This window comes from Emydura macquarii, unplaced genomic scaffold (assembly GCF_026122565.2).
Source record: "Emydura macquarii macquarii isolate MOO-44397 ecotype Brisbane River unplaced genomic scaffold, CSIRO-AGI_Emac_v2 contig_1390, whole genome shotgun sequence".
Taxonomy (NCBI): domain Eukaryota; kingdom Metazoa; phylum Chordata; order Testudines; family Chelidae; genus Emydura; species Emydura macquarii.
In genome coordinates, this window is record NW_027131527.1 from 21,432,103 (window position 1) to 21,451,976 (window position 19,874).

The 19,874-nt window shown below is 38.2% G+C and overlaps 1 protein-coding gene across 2 annotated transcripts in view; it reads left to right on the forward strand.

Annotated features, from left to right (window-relative positions):
• The window catches only part of TNKS2 (tankyrase 2), a 69,325-nt gene extending 65,926 nt beyond the window's left edge, over positions 1-3,399 (forward strand). For both annotated transcript variants that reach the window (XM_067552834.1, XM_067552835.1), the window contains 2 exons: positions 686-842; positions 1,163-3,399. In XM_067552834.1, the coding sequence (XP_067408935.1) occupies positions 686-842; positions 1,163-1,225 (220 nt within the window). In that variant the 3' untranslated portion in view covers positions 1,226-3,399. The remainder of the gene's footprint in view (positions 1-685; positions 843-1,162) is intronic.
• Positions 3,400-19,874: the final 16,475 nt, after the last annotated feature.

A 19,874-nucleotide genomic window follows, 5' to 3' on the forward strand; every position in this document is an offset into this window, starting at 1 on the left:
GGAAATTCAGTCTTCCTCTTCTTGGTTCCTCTCTGTTCCCCACTCTCCCTTCCCAAGTTAAGTGTAGGTCACTTGGCTATCCCTTCCACGAGAATGTGGGATACTGTTCTGCTTCTATATTCTGTGCTGTTGCTGGTTATGCCACAGAAAGCAAATGCCCAGGGAAGTAGAAATCAAGCATATGATTTCAACCACATCTGACATACTGACAAACTCCTATACATGGTAGATATAATTTGAGCCAGCTGTTTGCAGTTGGCCCTGATGATAGTTTGGATATGGCCTCCTTCTCTGAGACAGATACACACATTTTTGTGTTAGGAACTACTATATACTTTTATGTAGACTTCATCTGTTTTTATGGGTAACATGTACCTTGCCAAAAATAAAGAACTTAGGAGACAGTCTTTGAGTTCACTATTAAACGTTCTATTTCCACAAACTATTAATGTAACATGCATTGTGTGTGGTCAGAAAAATATCTGAAGGTTGGGGAAAGGAACCAGGAATGAAAAAGGGGCACATAAATACTATGTATAAAACTCAGGAATTTGTTGAATATGAAAAATGACTAAAGTGTTTTAAAGTTACAATGCTCTTTATGAATAAAGCTTTTGAATGACCAAGAAATGTTTTTCCTACTTTCCAAACATTTTTGGGTTGTAAAAGTTTTTCTTTACTATAGGCAGTTGCTGTTTTGCCGTGTAACATTGGGCAAGTCTTTCCTGCAGTTCAGTGCAATGAAAATGGCTCATTCTCCGCCAGGACATCATTCAGTTACTGGTCGACCTAGTGTAAATGGACTAGCTTTAGCAGAGTACGTCATTTACAGAGGAGAACAGGTAGTGGGTTTTTTTTGTTTACTTTTCAAATGCTTAATTTTAAAAAGCACAAATGCCATTTTTCACTGGTATGCCGTTGACACTGAGCCTCTTTCTTGGATTTATCAGGGTTTGCCTTTCCGTGTATATAAATAAAACCTAAGCTTTTAAAGTTGAGACTCAGAGGTCCTTGTTTAAGAAAAACTTCTGGCAGATAATATTTTGCTTTCCCTTCTCCATGACATAAATGTTGTACCTTTTCCTCAGATGGCAAGAAATCCTGAAAGATGTGTTCTGAATTTGCTGAGAAACTTAACATTACTGAATCATTTGCCTTTCAGGCTTATCCAGAATATTTGATTACTTACCAGATTATGAAACCTGAAGCCACCGTAGAAGCTTGAGGCAAATTGCTTTTGGAAATCAACAGCCCTGAACATGAAGATACCAATACCTAACATCTTCTAAATTACACTGAATTGCTGAAAATTTGTTTATTACACAGGCATTGTGGTAGAAAATGTGAACAAAATCTAACATTTTGACTTGATAAAGCTTTAATAATGTACAGTATGTTTTCTAAAACTTCCTCTTTTTCAGCACTTTAATAGATACCATTCCAGGTAAAACTGGGTTTGTCTGTACTAAATTATAAACAAAAATTAACTTGACTATGCTTTTTATACAATACTACGTTGAAAACTAGCAGAAACTGCAATGCTTTACATAGGAACTCATTTTACTAATAGTGTGTTCTTTAAAACATTAAATTTACACTGAATACAATTTCACTTGTAAAACTGTAAATAAGAGCTTTTGTACTAGCCTGGTATTTATTTACATTGGTTTGTAATATAAGTGTTTTAGAACTGCAACCTTGTACAAAATGTGTTTTTCCAAATATTGCATTGTTCATCCGTGTTTCATTGTACACAGTAAGTGGGAGAAGACTGTTTGTTTCCAGGGTTTGTCAGTTGGGAGGGGGAAGAATAAATTTGATTTTAATTAGCAAGTCTTGAATTATACAATGTTTGAACAATTACTTAAATGTTAGTTCTGTAGTTTTATTTATGAAATATGCATTCCTGAGAATCCTGGCCTATGAAAGTAGGACACTCCATTTGAATATTGAAGTATTTTCCCAGAATTTCACATTTCATGATAATTAAATTGTTTTCTAGAGTTTGCATTGAACTAGATCTATAGCTAACGAGTAGTCTTATTTCAATGTTATTAGATCCTGTGAATTATGGTTAATTAATTATTCTCCTTGAATGTAGGTGGCAATTTAACTTCAAGGAGGTATTTCTAGATAATTCCCTAACACTTCAAATTAACACATGGAAGTTGAATACATAATGTCTAATGAGAATGAACAAATTGATTTATTTTATGACAAATCATGGTTAGCCCAACCAGCTCGTGGGTGCACACACAATATAAACATTATAGAGTAGGCATCTTTAGATCATTCCTGTTTCTGTTTATGCTTCCTCCCTGTTCATGCTCAGGTGAGTAGCTACAGCAATAATAGAAAATTGCTGCTGTAGTGCTTTGTTCTGAGTGAAATTGATAGGATTTCAGGATCCTGGTCTCTTGCATTCAGCTGAATGGGTAAAATACTTGTGCGTGAGCATAGGGAGTTACTCTTCTACACAGCTATTGGCTACAGTTGTCCCAATAATATTTCTTGGGGGAGAAGGGAGCAAAGGAGATTAAATCACCTGTTCAAGGCACATCACAGATAAATGAATGCACTGCCCTCTTGTTCACACCATCATAGTTCATCTGCAGTCTCTATTTTACCCATTCTACAGTTTTTACCTACATATTTTTAAAAATATGTAAATAAAATGCAGACAAATTATAGTTGATACCATGGGCTTAATTTTAGGCAGAGTAGGAACATATTTTAATTGGTTATATTTCTGCATCTAGGACTCTGTCCCATAAAACAATTTTTTGCAGGTCATATGACCATAACATGGTTTTAAATGTAATAATTAGTCAAGACTGCTAAATTATCTTGCTGATATGGTGATAATGTAATTATTCTGTACATGAGTAAGTATACTGAATCTTACAAAATTATGTGTGGAATCTGAGTAATAAATAAGATCCTGAAATATAACTTGGAGAAAGCAATATTGACCATGAATAACAGGGGCTTTGATTTAAGGTACATTTTCCTTGCATGTTGCCCATTTCTTGGTTTAGTGTAATGCTGGAAATGGTGATCATGCAAAATCTCTTAAATGTGATTAAAACATTGATATTTTAGTTTTATTGCTAAAATATTTCATTTTTATATGAAGGGTTACTTAATGTCTTGTAAAATATTGTGTGGTAAGGTAGCATTTAAGTGGCACCACAATGTTGGTTTTGTCTGTTTTAGTTTTTGCATGGCATATCTTGCACTTTGAAGATGGAAATTGTAATGGTTTGATAGTCTTGACTTTTGAGGTGAAACTTTGGTTTGTTGTGCAATTAGTTCTGCTTTACTCATCTTGAAGTGTCTTATGTCTACTGTACCACATTCCATACTCATTTAACACTAAATAAATTTAAAATCACTGGTTTTCTGGTAGCATGATAGTAATTACAGGCATAATGTACGTGTATTGGTCAACCTTTCTGAGTACAAGAATGCATATTAACATTATAATAAACTTATAATTACAGTAGAACATAATGTAGTTCTGAATATGGAAAAGTTCTTAACATAAGTGAAAAGAGTGGAGTATTGAAATAATTTGCAGCTTGGTATTGAACAAAAATTTTGGTACGAAAGAGAGGAATTAAACTAATATTTTACTTTTAGAGTTCTGCACTTAACACTGTCAGCTGGTCAAAAAATGGACAAAGTTGAAAAGGAATAATCTGCCTAATTGAGGCAGTTTTGTAAAACCCGTAATAATTTCCAAATCCAGGAACATAAAACAGTTGCGTACCCTTTTAATTACTGTACAGGTGTTGGAGAGCACATTTTATCTAAATGAATAAAGTCAGGAGCATTGCTCGGGTCAGTTAGTATAACACTGAACATATATATTCCAGGAGCAGACACTATGTGGGTAGGTGCTTTCCAAACACAAAAAAGGGTTATTCTTATCAGGTGTGTAAAACAGATATGGCCACTAGAGGGCAAGAAAGTAAATCTTTACTGTAATGTTGATTTTTCCTAAGTGATTTAAGAGTAAAAGTCCCATTGATTTTTTCACTGGGACTTGTGCTCTTGAAAAACAGGTGCTTTTGAAAATCTCACCTAACATGTCTAACTTTTTAATAAATATATAAAATAACTCTATTTTGTGACACTCAGTTTACATATAACAGTAATTTTTAAATAAGTAGTTGTATAGTAACCTACCTGGAGTTAATGAAATAATATAGCGAAGTTTTTTCTGAAAGCTTTACAAAGTATTTCAAGTTTAATTCTTAGTTGAAGTTACAATAATTCAACAAATGATTTCTGCGGTATATAGCACTGATAAAACTAAGATTTAACCATATAAAGCATAATTAATGTATGTTACATAAGAGCTAGTTTCAGATAGGATTAGTGTTGCCTGGCCAGAACCATGAAAAAACAGTGATTTAAAGTAAATCGAAATAGGAGGGGGACCCTCACCATTTCTGTCAGGAAGGCTCCTCTCTCTTCAAATTTTCCAGAATCCTCATTTCAGTAGACCATGAAGAGGCAGAATGAGTGGGGAATGACCTCATAAGAGGAGGGGAAGCTCTCATAGAGTTTTTAGTTTTAATCCTTGCTCAGGCGCTCCAGATTGTTGTGCTGATGTCAAGTCAGAGGCCTCTATAGCTACAGACTCAACAACTTTATCTTGCTGCCTGATGGAAACTCCCTTCATGAAGTTACTGGGTAAGTAGCTTTCTGTGATAATGTCAAGACATGGACCTCTTTGAAGTTCCTGACTCAGCACCTGAAGCTTGCTGGGCAAATGTCAAGGTATCAAGACACTGTGGATACTGGCTCAACATCTCTAGTCTGTTGGGTTGATGTCAAGGCATAAGTTTCTTTGAAGTCTCTTGTTCAGAATCTTGAGCTGAGGCTGATATCAAGGCACAGGTTTAATAAGATTACTGGCACAACAGCAGTAGCTTGCTGGGTTGATATCAAGGATAAGTCCTCTCTGAGGTCACTAGCTCTAATTTGCATGGATGGTACTCACTATTCCTCTGCAAGCTCGAGATGCTGAGCCAATGTCAGACATAGGTCCTTGTGAGGTTGTGGTTATAGCTCTAGTAGCTGCCTGGGATGATGTCAGAGTCCTCTCCCTTGACACTTGTTAATACAGTAGCTCTAGCTTTTTCCTATGACTGTAAAGACAGAGTATTTATTATCCAGTCAGTGGCTCAATATGTCTAACTCACTAGACTGATCTCATGGTGCAGAGTTTTGTGAAGTGTGGTTCAACATCTCCAGCTTACTAAGCTTAGGTCAACAGTGCTCTGGTAACTTTTAACCCAAGCTTGTTTGGCTCTAGATGCTGCTGTATACAGAAAACTAAATTAAATTAAAAAGGAATTGGAATCCTTCATTTAAGTGTTCTAGTATAGTAAAATCAAGGTATGTTTAAGCTGTTAATTGGAACAGTCAGTAGACTTCTCAGTCATGTGCCCTGTCTTATTCTATGGGAAAAGCTTCCAACCACTAATGCTGAAATACTGTTCTCCAACATCTGCAGCTTCACCTCTCCAAATAATGGATTGTTTCTGCTCCTGTCAGCTATAAGACAGGACTAGACCCGTTAGTCAAGGAAGGGTCCTGCCTCAGGCAAATTCATAGATCATATGCTCTAGTTTGTAAATCTGTTTTATTTTTCTTCTCGGTGTTTGCTTGATGTGGTGAGATATTTCGTTTGTGTTGCCTAACAGTCTGTAGCTGTCAGCTTTCCCTCACTCAAAATGACAGATAGTTCATGGCACTTTAAAATGAAGTAGTGCACTAAATGCCTTTCATCAGTATTTTCTTCCTTAAGTGTGTCTTTTTGTTCTTCCTGAGGAGGCGGTGGTAACTAACTTAGAAGAGTTCTAGAGGCGTAGCCGTGTTAATCTGATTTTAGCAAAATAGCAAGAGTTCTGTGGCACCTTAAAGACTAACAGATTTATTTGGGCATAAGTTTTCATGGCAGAAACCCCACAAAGTGGGCCCACGAAGACTTAATGCCCAAATAAATGTGTTAGTCTTTAAGGTGCCACAGAACTCTTGCTGTTTAACTTAGAAGAGTGCTTCAAAAGGACAGCTGATCCTGTTCCTCTCACCTCTGGATGCTCCCTTCCCCCTCAAGAACTGTGTTGGGCCTAGACAGCAGTCCCTCCATTGCTGTAACTAGCTCCAGGGAACCTGACTGAGTTAAACAGCACTGATCCAACAGTAGTAGTGCCTGGATCCACTTCAGTAGCAGACATCTCCATTCAAGCCCTCATCTGTTTCTCTCTGCCCTTTCATTACAGTTAGTGACTCAGAGAGCCTGTTATAACCACCAGTGTTTGGACCAGTTCCTTGACCTTTTTGCTTTCCTATTAATTGTAGCAATTGTCTTCCTTCTGAGATCCCATCTCCTGGATATATGTTAGTAGTATGAGACATTATCCTTATCCTTGCAATGCTCCATCCTCTCCCTTTACTCCCTGCTGAGAAAAATTTAGCCCTCTTCCAAGAGATGAACTTCACTCGCTATCTCCATCTCACTGGAATTACTCTCTTCAAAGGAGTAACTCCTCAACCTTGACCTCAGTCCATCCCTCCTACCATGACATGTAGGTCCTTTGAAAGGATTATTAATCCTCTCAGAAAGGATCCCCAGAACTGAGTGTCTTGGGCAAAGTTTAGGTTCTCCACTGCTTTTCCCGGATCAAACAGAAGAGGAAGTGGGAGAGAGACCACTTTCTTCACACCCTGTAGAGTCTAGTTCTCTTTTTCGTAAGAAGGAAAGACCAAAGCCACTTAGACCAAAAATGAAAAAGCACAAGAAAATTATTACTTAAAAAAATAACACCTCCCTTACCTGAGGTTTCTGAAAATCTAATATGGATTTAATCTTTTGAAGATGAAGAGCTCTCAGATCCCAAATTGAGACCATGGAAGAAACCAGTATCTAAGCAGATCACTGGGAATCGGTAATGCTGCTCAGAATGATTTCTCTTAATATCAAATCTGATGAGGTTCCACCAGTGCAGGATGTGATGTAAAAGAAAGTGAGACTACCAAAAACATCTCTTCAAACTAAGAGTGGGAATAGCCTAATAAATATGGTTTTGTTCAGGTGCAGAAGTTTTACACAGTTCCTAACATTAAAGCAGACTGCCAATTTGTCTAAGATGCATGCAGTAGTGCCTCCCTGAATAATGGCTCAGGGAAGCAGTACTGCATCCATCTGAGGCACAACCGTCTTACCTTAGGGATGGCACTTTTCCAGAGTGAACCAAGATGAGAGGACAGCCTTTGGAAAAAGTACAGGACTACTTTCACTGCAATTCATGCTGCATGTCATACATCATCTGTATCCAGCTGCTTTGCACAGGCAGCCCTGCACCATGTTTGAAAATCTTGCTAACATAAGGACTTTAAATCTACCGTGTGCAAAATTTCTCCTTTGTCTCTACTGCATTTTCCAGCTATGCTGGAGGAAAATTAAGAATTGCTTAAACTGTGATTGAGGTTAAGGAAAATTAGTCCTTACTCTCCTGTAGCCACCAAATGAGGGACTTCAGACAGTCTTAAAAGAGTAACAAGCAACTCTTTTGGCATTTCACCTTTTCCTCTTCAAATGGATTTTGAAGAAGAGAAGATAGCTCTTTGAAGAAGAGAAGGGTCAATGGAATCAAGCCAAGAATGCAAGACCAATGAATGATTCCAAGACAATCCAATGCCAAGTCTCCTGAGGGGGCACGGGAATAGAATGATACATTTTTCTTTGTGTTGGACATTTTCCTCCTCTGCCCAAAAGGTAATGTGAAGTGGTTTTGCCAGGCTATGGCATCAAATTCTAGAGAACTGCTCATCCTAGATATTTTTCCAACCCAATTTCTTCCAATTATTTTAAAGAAGTAATTTCCTACTTATTAGCAATTGGAGCCAAAGAATATGTACCTAAACTGGAGCAATGAAAAGTCTATTTTATGTTCTTCCCAATCTCCAAATGTTCAGCTGGAAGTTCTGGATCTGAAACATTGGAACATATCTGGGAAGAGAATAAAATTCTCAGTGGAGAAATTGTCAGCTATGTTAGTAATTTCCAAGAGGGTCTTATTATCTACAGATGTAAGGGAAACCTGCCTCCATCTGTGTCACTGGAAATTCCTCTGATTCTCCTAGGGTTGGACCCATTTCAATATCAACCACTGCCCTTTGGCTTGGTTTCTTCCTGGGGCTACAACCAAACTAGTGGTAGTTCTGTGGGATGGTTTTGTGATGTGAACAAATGTCCACTGGGAACTGTTGAAAAACTCCTTTCAGTGTAGATCAAAGTCAGATTTGAACCCTGTTATGCAAAAGTGAAAGCCTGATGCGAACAACCTTTGTGTCACTTTACCCTCTTTAATTGGGTTCTTTAAAAGCCACTCCATAAACGCATGCTTTAAAGGCGCATGGCTCGAGAATGGACGTTTTCTGGTTCAAACTCAAAATCCTAGACTGCTAGTGTCATTTTAAACTGTCTCTGTGAATGGTAGAAGTGATGCATGTTTGAGAGGAAAATGTAAATTACTCTTTGCTTTAAAACAAGATAATTTCAGTCTAAACACTGAATGAAATAAAATAAATAAATCACACCATAACAGAACCAATTTGGTATATATTTAACTTTTAAATATAAAAGGTGTGTCTGCTTAACATAAAAAACTATGCTCCATTTGTATTTATAGTTGAGAATTAAATAAACTAATCCTCCAGTAGTCTGTACTATTAATTGTTAGGAAGCAAGATAGATTAATCTGCATACTAACAATTTGAAATGAATGTGAAATCTAGAGCTCAGTATAGTGAAGACAGCACAAGAGAGACCACCAGTTCTGACAATCAGTCATTCACATTTCCCACTGTTTTGCTCTATTGTAGCAAAATGTGAGAAGCTGCTCTCAAGTCCACAAATACAAAGCTCTTTATTAGTCTTTACTGAGGCATGATCCAGGCATCTATGCTGAAGTCGCTAGCCTGAAAGAAGTGCTACTTGATGGCATCTGGCAGCCTAGTTTCGCAGTGGATAGATTTATGAGCTGTGAAAGATGGTTAAATTAACATCCTAGGCATTCTTGATAGGATTAGACTTTCTGGGACATGCAGTTATTTGCATATTGCCCTGACTTACTACATTAGTATTGTGTCTTCATGGCTCATTTTAATACATGATTTCTGTTTCCAGTTGCTCCTTGCATTCTTACCGAGAGATCCCTTAGTATTCCAACAGAAATACTGATTTTTAGCCTGACATTTTCTAATTAAAATATTATTGTAAATTGAGAGCACTATCTATAGTTAGTAAACTATATTCTCATGCAGGGATGGATAGGCTTCAGTAGCTGCATGCTCCAAAAAGATTAAATGTAAAACTGCATAAACTGTAAAACTTGCTTACTAGAGTGGGGAAGGGACAGTTGCTAAGGGTTTGAATTAACTTTTTCCCTCAAGAATGGAGGAAGGGCAGGTTAAATGTAAAATATCTTTCTACATCACATAAAAATGATATTTCAAGTAATTAGCCAGAGTTTTCAAAATATTTAGTTTCATCATTTAAAGAAGTCTAAAGAAAAATGCCCTCTCCCCCAAAAGTACAAAAGTTTGCAGTTTCTCGGGCCAGATCATCTAGTTTTATCCTTGTCTGACACAGGCCACACCTCCCCAAAATAATTCCTAGAGCATATCTTTTAGAAAAACATCCAATCATGATTGAAAATGGTCAGTGATGGAGAATCTACAACACTTGGTAAATTGTACCAGTGGTTAATTACTCTATTTAAAATATTTCACCTTATTTCCAGTCTGATCTTATCTGGCTTCAACTTCCAGTCATTGGACCGTGTCATACTTTTCTCTGCTAGATTGAAAAGTCCATTATTAAAAATATTTGTTCTCCATGTAGGTGCTTAGAGACTAATCAAGTAACCCCTTAACCTTCTCTTGGTTAAAATAAATAGATTGAGCTCTTTCAGTCTAACACTATAAGGCATGTTTTCTAATCCTTTATTCATTCTCATGGCTCTTCTATGAACCCTTCCAATTTATCAACATCATTTTTTAATTGTGGACACCAGAACTGGACACAGTATTCCAGCAGCAGTTGCACCAGTGCCAAATATAGAGGTAAAATAACTTATCTACTCCAACGCAAGATTCCCATCTTTATGCATCCCAGGATCACATTAGCTGTCATGGTCACAACATCACACTGGGAGTTCATGTTCAGCTGATTATCCACCATGACCACAGCTTCCCAAGATAGTCACCCATCTTGTAATACATCTTGTATACATTTACAATTAGCCATATTAAAAAACCATATTGTTTGCTTGTGCCCAGTTTACCAAATAATCTAGATTACTCTGTACCAGTGAGCGGTCTTCATTATTTACCACTTCCCCAATTCTTGTCATCTGCCACCTTGTCAGTGATGATTTAATGTTGTCTTCCAGGTCATTGATAAAGCTGTTAAAGAGCGTGGGGCCAAGAACCAATTCCTGCAGGACCCCAATGGAAACAGATCCACTCAATGACGATTTCCTGTTTACAGTTATATTTTGAGACCTATCAGTTAGCCAGTTTTTAATCCATTTAATGTGTGCCTTGTTAATTTTATATTCTAGTTTTTTTTAATACTCCTAATGCATGAAAAAAATGCAAAAGCAGTCATCTGATGCTGTTAAAAGCAATATAGACTTGTAAACGCCTTGGTTGGATAAGATCTCAGAATTCAATCTGTCCATTATGCTCTGGTATTGGGTTTCTGCCCCGTATCTCCTACCTGTTGCTCTGGATCAAAGTAGTAGTAATCAGAATCCCAGAAGGTTATGTGATCTACCCTCCCCAAATGCAAAATGTGTAACTACATTTCACAATACATGTGGAAGGAATAAGCAGCTGCTGTTGAAGAACTTGATCCTGAGAGGTTGAGCAACTACTGAAACTGGGAATTACTAGGCCTCAGCACTTCTTGGGATTAGACCCCCAATATATTTAATGGACATTAATAATTGTAAGTTATAAAATCCATCTTAAGACATGAAGTTATTAGATGTTGGAATTTCCACTGGCATTTATTACTTTCAGAAGTTTTAGAATCTTTATAGGCCTACTGTCATATGAACTGATACATTTTCATGTTTAGCAGTACTTTGCAAGCTATGTTAAAGATGTATAATATGTGGGCCTCTAGCACTGCCTATTATTTAGGTTGCCTCTCACTTCCATTTAAGACCCTCTTTTTAGTTTATAGCTTTGCCAAACTTTAATCATTCAGGTTGAAATTTTCTGTGCCAAGGGTTTGCCTTGCTGCAGTTGCCTCGGGGTTGGGGAGTTACCCATTCATGTAAGGGCTGCAGATGCCTCTGGGGAGTTTGGCCCACTCGCATAGTGGGGAGAGGACTGCAGGTGTCTCTAGTCTTACCGCTCACTTGGTACTACAGGTGCCTCTTGGGGGTGGGTCTCGCCCTCTCACATAGGGAAAGGGCTGCAGGTGTCTCAGTGGGGTTCTCCCCTGCACACACAGGGCTTAGACCCTGTTTTGAGGGTTGGTTGGTTGAAATATTTTCCAGTTACCAGCTTTGCTTGAATTTGCCTTTTGTGTTTAATTTTTTTCTCAATTGTATAGTATACTCCCAATTCTCAGTTGACACACCCACATCTCGGTGACCTTCTTTCTATGGCCTTCCTCGGTCACTGACTTCGCCCTGATCTCGTTGGTTGGGGATAAGACACTCTTCAGAGCCTAACAGTGCTGTGTTTTCTTAACTGTATTGTTCACTACAGAGTAAGGTGTTCGCTTCCTTAAGGGACTGTGTGTGCAGCCTTCATGTCATCGGTGTCAATCTCATACCAGCTTCTACTTGAATTGATACTGAGGGGAGAAATGTGGCTTGTTTTAGGTTCTTAATTGTGGTTGAAGAGTGCGGAGAGGAAGACTGAGGGTATGTCTACACTGCAATCGGCATGGGATTGCAGCTTGTGTGGATGTACCTGAGCTAGCTTTAAAATAGCTAGCTCAAGTACTGGAGCAGCAAAGCTGTGGCAGCAATGGTTGTACAAGCCCACATGAAACCCTGGGTAATCAGCATGTGGCTAGCCCACACTGAAGCATGCACTGCTATGGCCTCACTGCTCTGGAACACCAGCTAGCTGGATTAAAACTAGTTTGAATATGTCTGCACAAGGTACAATCACACCCGATGCTTGCAGTCTAGACATAGCCTGTGATGTACTTCAACTTCGATCGTCTAATGATGTTGCAATATCTACATATAGAACAGAACAAGTCTGTGGTAATAGTGATGTTCCAGCATGAATTAAAAGGAAAGTGTTAAATATGAAGTTAAAAACTAACAGAGAGAGAGAGAGCATTTTTTTAGCGTTAAATATTTTGGAGTTGAAAAACTGGTTAGATATTCACCCTCAGTAATCAGTACATGGAAAGTTTGTCCACACTTCCCCTTTGGCCCATTTTTGTAGCCTCACCTCTATTAGGAGTGGAACTTAGGTGGAGCCTTCGCTCTCTTTTCAGCCCCAATAAAATGGAAAAGGAGACTTCCTCATCAGAAGTCCTAGATCTATGGCTGCAGCAACAAGGTTGTCTCGCCATGTTCCCAATGAAGGCTTGATATCTTAGCTAGAAGAAACTTCACTGTAGGTAAGAAAGTCTGAATAAATTGTTTAGGCTTGGTTACTTCCTGAAGGCTGTTTGCTACAGTAGAGTGTTAAAAATACCTAAGTTGTATCCAACTGAAGGGGCAGAAGCAGTTGCCCAAAAAACAAAACACGTATCTTATAAAATGAGGTAAGCTTTGCATGACTAATCTCCCCAGAGGCCTACCTAATGCATAACCTCAGCATAGGCAACGGGAGGTTCCACCCTAAATAAGCAGGTGAGCCAGGCACTGCAAAGTGAGTGGTGGTCCCAGGACAGTGATTGGGACACATCCCACTTCATTCTACAAAGATGCCTTAATTGAAAAATTAATGTCTGGGTTTGGGCCATGATTTCATTAATTTTAGATGATGTGATGAGGGGTGTTATAAAGCAGAAGAGATTTTTGAACATCTTCAGAGTTCAGGGCTGTTAGTCGTTCTGATAATTGTTTGGCTTATTATATTGAGAGGCCCTAATCTCAGAAAAGATAGGTTTGCACAGATGTAACTGACTAGCCATGGAGTAAACACAATGCACAAGAAAGAACAGAATCCATCTCATTTTCCTCTTAGCTGTGTTGGCTCTGCAAGACAAGGATTAAAAGAGGTATTAATGGAGTTTGTCCTTTCCAGTCCTCTTCAAGTGGCATTACATGTAATATGAGGCTTTCAGAGGAAGGATAAAAAATAGGAAATAGAGATCCCAAAAAGCCCCCACAAAAAAAAAAAAGGTTGCTGATTTCTTGTTTGTAATGCAGTTGTCAAGAGTCAATCCTATCTTCTGAATGATGTGCAGTGGCAATAAGCTGTTCAGCTTTTCCCCTTTCCACCAGAGGAGGCAGCATTTCAGTGTTGCTCTACTATGTATTTATGGCTCAAGCCTGAAGTTTTTACTCAGGAAAAACTTTCATATTATTGCCTGCCCCAAACTTTCAAAAATTATGAATCGGGTCTCCCCCTTCCTCCTTAAGCATGACCTAGCTTAAAAATAGGGTGATTTAAATATATATATATTGGTTTATTTTTGTTTGCCTTCTGGATTTTTAACCTTCAGGGTTCATGTTTTCAAACTTTTCTCCACATCCATGAGGGTTAGAAACTTACCATTTTTTAAAAAATGAATATTGAGTCTCACATAATCCTTCACATAATGCTTTCATTAAAGTAAAATTAAGGAATGAGTGAAGACTGCAGGGCTTGATCCATAGTTTGGGAACACTGTGGATGAAGGCACCACGTGATAAGTGCAAATTGCCAGTTGTTCTGAAATTCTTATATAACACATGAGCTGAGCCATCCAAACCACACTGCTGTCAGCTAATTCCCTAATGTGGCATCATGTGATAGTCTCGTCACATCAGTGGCAGCACTTTTTAGCTGCTGTGATTGAACCTGCAAACAAATTCCAAATCAATATTTAAGAGAGGGACTTGACTGCTTTTATGTAACAGATATATTTTATAGCCATAACTCCTATGTGTTAGTATTTTAGCTGTTATACCATTATATACTTCAAAAAGAAGAAGCTAGAACATTCTTTGGCCCAGATGCTCCCCTGCTTTAGGGCTGCTTTGTATTGAACTGCTGACACAAAGCAGCCCTACAGCAGGGTTGGGGGGAATCCCCTGGTGGTATAGATCTGGTATAACAGCTCTTAAAATAACCCACCCTTGAATCCTAAGCCCAGCCCAGGGCTGGCATAGAGACCTGAGTTTCTCTGGGCCCTGGTGATTCTTGGCTGTTTTAGCCCCTAAAGGTGTGTCTACACTAAAACATCTGCAGTGGACCTGCATCAGCTGACCCAGGCTTGTGGGACTGTAAAATTGAATTGCAGATGTTCGACTTCATTCTGGGGTCCCCGACTCCAGCTCAAGTCCAAACATCTACACTGCAATTTTACAGCCCTGCAATCCCAAACCAAGTCAGCTAGCACATGTATTTAACTGCAGTGTAAACCTACTCTGGCTACCAACACACTAAGGGTAAGTTAGATCAGCCTTGGACTGCTCTTACGCGCTCAGACCAGCATGGTACATAGCTGACCTGGGCCTTAGAGCTGTCGTCTTCGCATCCTGCCCCTCCTGAGTTGCGCTGTCTACTCCAAAGACAGACATAAGGTTTTGGACCATCTTATATTGATAGGAACCAAACTAATCTTCTAAAGTGCAAAGAAGTTTGTTTGCTGATATTTAATGTGACTGTGTGACTCCTGCACCATGAAGACTTAGCAAAGGTAAATGCAAAAAAACCCCAACAGTGAAATAAAGCATTTAAGGGCCCCTACAGTGAACTCTCAGAGGTTTACAGTGCTCCTAGAAGCTGTTAAAATATAGTCAGTATGTACATTTCTCCTCATGATGGTTCAAAGGAGAGTCCTCATTGGCCCCTCTATGGGTGGCATGACATCATGCCATATATTCAATAGGTTCTTCAGTTTGCCTAAATGTCTTCTGAGGGCTGCTGGAGAATAGAACCAAAAAGGGAAAAAATGTTCACGCTATGTGGTCTCAGATCCAATGAAAATGCAGATTGCTTCAGCTGGGGATAAAAGAACTTCAACAACAAAAAAAAGTGCTTGTAGTCTTGGAGCTACTATTAAAAGGGGAGATGAATCGCAAGAGACCATTTCATGCCAAGGTACATTAGAGAGTAGAATCTCAAAGAGCTATTAACCCTCAGTAAGAATTGTGTGGAAGTCCTTTGCTGTCAAGACAGAAGCATGCATATAAATTTAATACTGTTTGTCCTTGGGCAGAGACAAAAGATTACTTCTAAATCCTTAACATTTTGTCTCTACTAACTTGAAATTATATTCCACTGTGGTGCCGCCTTCTTAATCCTTTCCTGTCAACAGAATAGTAATGATAAATGTATAATTTTAAAGGTTTTGCTCTTAAAATTAAAAATAAAACATACACACTGAGTGCAGACTACGTACATTTCTTTTAGATCTTGTCTGCTTCATTGCAAATCATGCTGTTCAATGTGAGTCTTTTGGGAAGTGTATTATAGTTTTTTGTTTTTTTTTTTAAATCTTTGGATAAATTCTCATTGGATTTCCCTTTCCAAAGTTTCTCTAGAGTATCTGAGGTCTGATTTTTGTTTTGATGTATTTAATATAATTGTGGTTCCAAAGCTGAATGCTATATACAGTAAATGCTACTAGAAAAGCATAACTGCAAGATTCTGTGATCTCTTTAACTCAGACCTCATATTCTACAGACACTTTGGTGGCCCAAACCTTACTCATGCAAGTAAACCCACTGAGTTCACTATGACTACTCATATGAATAAGGAATATTTATATGAATATGATTTGCAGGATCAAGCCCTTTAAGAGTTTTCTAGTAAATTAACAACTATTCTGCCTTTCTAACTGCAAGTACAGCAAACCAGCATCAAGCAAAGTCCCTTTTATAATGTACACAGCAATATCCAGCATAGATGTGTATACAATTTCAGATTTTAAGGGTTAATAAAGTACACATCCATATTAGAGGGTTTAACCTTGTACTTGTTATGAAGCTGATATTATTTCTGTTGTATTTGTGCTGTATTAATTCTCTAGGAATCATGAGAATTTTCAGTGTTTCTCTTTGTAGTCATTCAAGACTGTGTGAGAGTCAAGTGGAATGTAATGTGACTGCGAGGCACGTGGTGTTCCAGAAGAAGGAGGAGGGTGGGACCTGTTCTGTGGGAAGGCTGTATTTTGATGAGTAAAATCACACCATAGTGATCAGGCCATTTCCTCTATTCAGAAAGCTGGAATGTGGGCTGAGTTAAGGATGGTGAAGCCTTCCCTCTCACGCCCTTTTCCCCCCTCCAAGGGGCATGCATCATTAACCTTCTGAATGCTTGAAATAAATAGAACAAAATATTTGCCTTGCACTGAGCGTAACAAAGACTGTACCAATTTAACAAAGCAAGCCACATACCAACCCATGTTAAGCCCTAAGAGGCTGAATTATTTCTAAAGCTGTGTAATATTTTATACATGATCGTACTTGATAGATCTCCTCCCTTAATGAAGCACTGTGGGGATCGAGGGAGTTAATCTAAACTCTGATACCTTCTGTTTAAAAGCCTCCCAACTGTAATTATGTTTATGGATTGAGCATGAAATCCTTAAAAATCCAAATTATTAGTGAAGTAATTTGTTTAAGGTGGTAGTGGAAATGGCGAAGTCTGTTGCTGAAATGCCTATTGTATTGTTTGGTTTTACTGTGAGTTTCAGTAAAAGGCTTACGGAGCAAGATAGGGCAATATTAGATAAGGATTATTTAATGAGAAGTCACTAAAGACTTAGGAGTCAGTAATCCAATTTGCTTTCAAATTGTTGCTGTCCTGTGCCCCTGCCTTTTTGTTCTGTTTGTTCAGGGCTTGATTTATGCACTCTGATTCACAATGCAGATATATGAAAAAAAAAGTTAAAATTTTTAAGGATACCCACTCAAACAGCTGGAGCTTGAACCCATGCAGAAAACTTAACTCACAACAAATCAGATGTGGAATAGTTTACATATGTAGTATTGTGTAGGCACATAGCCAAAAGAGATCTATCTGAATAGAGATCATTTGCCAAGACTCTGGCTTTTCACTTGTCCCAAGTAGTAAGTGTACAAAAGGATTTATGATGAGACTGAAATTCATAACAAGCTCTCATCTTCCCCCAGTGCTGCTGGAAAACAATTAAAACCACAGCTTATGTCTGTTTTAAAATCCTGACAACGAACCTTTGTTATAGCTTTCCTTAGGCTATATCTTCACTGATAGCAGCAAATTCGCTGCCGTCAGATCGACTTATCTGGATCGATTGAGCAGTCAGTGAAGACCCGCCCAGTCGATCCAGAAATCGACATATTAAGACCACCTCCTCAAGTGGCGCGTTCCATTTTCAATGTGCTGCAGAACAGAAGCACAGAAGTCGACGAGAGTTGCGCAAATTTTTTGCGTAGTTTGCGTAACTCCGGTCAACTGCTGCTGAATCGCTGAGGTAAGTGTAGACAAGCCCTTAGTCTCTCAATATCCCACATGCACACTTTCCAAGCTGTAGAATGATGTTCAGCTTGGGTGTAAATAGCAAAAAGACACTGACCACCAGTTGAACCATATAACTGTAGAATGTTTTCCCTAGTTAATATTGGTAATCAATTTATGCATTGAGCTGTGTTAGGTCTGGCGAGGAAATTACTAAGGATTCCATCGGTACAAATGGAGTCGTATTGCGGAGGAAAAAAACTCATTCAAGCCAATATCAACTAAACATATATGAGAAATATGGATCTGATTTCCCTTTTCTCTAACCAGTTTCTCACAGAGATCTGTGAAAATTAAAGAAATCTGTCCTGATTAAGGCCTCAGATCAACAAAGTATTTAAATGCATACTTAATTTTAACATTTAAGCCAATGGGACTTAAATGTTTTGCTAAATTGGGGCCCAACTTCTAGTACTTTAAGGCAGCAGCTGTCAACCTTTCCAGACTAGTGTACCCCTTTAAGGAGTACAATTTGTCTTGTGTACCCCCAAGTTTCACCTCACTTAAAAACTACTTGCTTACAAAATGGGACATAAAAATACAAAAGTGTCAGAGCATACTCCTACTGAAAAATTGCTTGCTTTCTCATTTTTACCATATAATTATAAAATAAATCAATTGGAATATAAATATTGTACGTACATTTCAGTGTATAGTATATACAGCAATATAAACAAGTTATTGTCTGTATGAAATTTTAGTTTTTACTGACTTCGCTAGTGCTTTTTATGTAGCCTGTTGTCAAACTAGGCAAATATTTAAATGAGTTGATGTACCCCGGAAGACTTCTGCATACCCCCAGGGGTAAGTGTACCCCTGGTTGACAACCACTGCTTTAAGGTTATACATAAGGATACACAATGATGGTAGTGAGACCTAAAGGTGGAGGTCAGAAACTGAGCACAATTCCAGATGCTCAGTACAGGTCAATCCTCTGCCCAAACAGATTTCAGTTTCAAAATGAGAGAGAAAGTATGAACAGTTGAAATGGTTTAGTGGAAGCTGCAGAAAAGGGTCCTGCAAAGAGCTCGTTTGTATAGATATCTGTATTTTCTATTTCATATAAAAATAGTGGGTAGTTCACACAGAGGGCAGGACCTGTAATGTATTGATGCAATCTACACATAACAATGGGCATGTATTGTATAAGATATATTGATTCAATTGCTGCAATTTCATATAGAGGAGATTTGACTTATCTGTGGCTTTCACTCTTTCATAATAATGCATAGTTGTACTATTCTGTTAGTTGCATTTAACAATTAACTGAGTAACATGATTTTAATGTGGGTTTTTTACTCACACTCCTCCATGTAGATTGAACAGAAGAGAGTATTCAGGCTTAACACTTAAGTGACCCTCCCAGACAGTGCACTTCCGAGCAGACTAAGGATTGCTCATTACACCTGTTCTTTGCACTAAAAAAGATTCAGAACATTTTAATGCCAGTGAATATGAAGAAATTGGTAGAAGAAATCAGAATTTTATCTCTTTTGGCAACGTTAAACAAATCTTCCACCAGACTTAACAGTGAACAGAATGAAGAAATCACAGGAAGAATCCTGGCAATTAAAGCAAACATTTAGTTTCTGAGACACTTAATAGGAGCTACACATTTACATTGTTCAACAACTAAATAGTGGCATCTTGCTGGGCATACCTTCCCAACACTACCCTCCCCCTTTTGCAGATGTTAGGCAATTTAAATCCTTAAGTATCCAGTGCAGGATCTAGAAAAGAATAATTCCTATTGTGGTCATTGTGCGCAAAAACAAAAGAACATACTGATCAAAGATTTGGGGTCTGCAGCCCAAACTTTGCATTTGATCAGCCAGCTCTGTTTCCAACTGTCAAACTACAAGCTGGTCTGGAACTGCTTCACCTTTTATGTGGAGCACTTGTTACCTAGCAACAGCTTTCAGCAGTCATTTACATTGTTTTACATTTCATGGCCAATGAAGTTTCTTGGGGAAACTTTCTCTAGTTTAGCCATTTCAAGGGTTTTTTTCAGCTGACTTCCACAAAATGCTGTCCCTAGCAATATAATCTTGCATTAGCACAGTTTTCATTTCTTAAAGCATCAACTTTTGTCCTTCCATATTAAAATACCAAAACATCATGCTCTTTCATTGCGTTGTTTCTATTCAGATAAATATCTT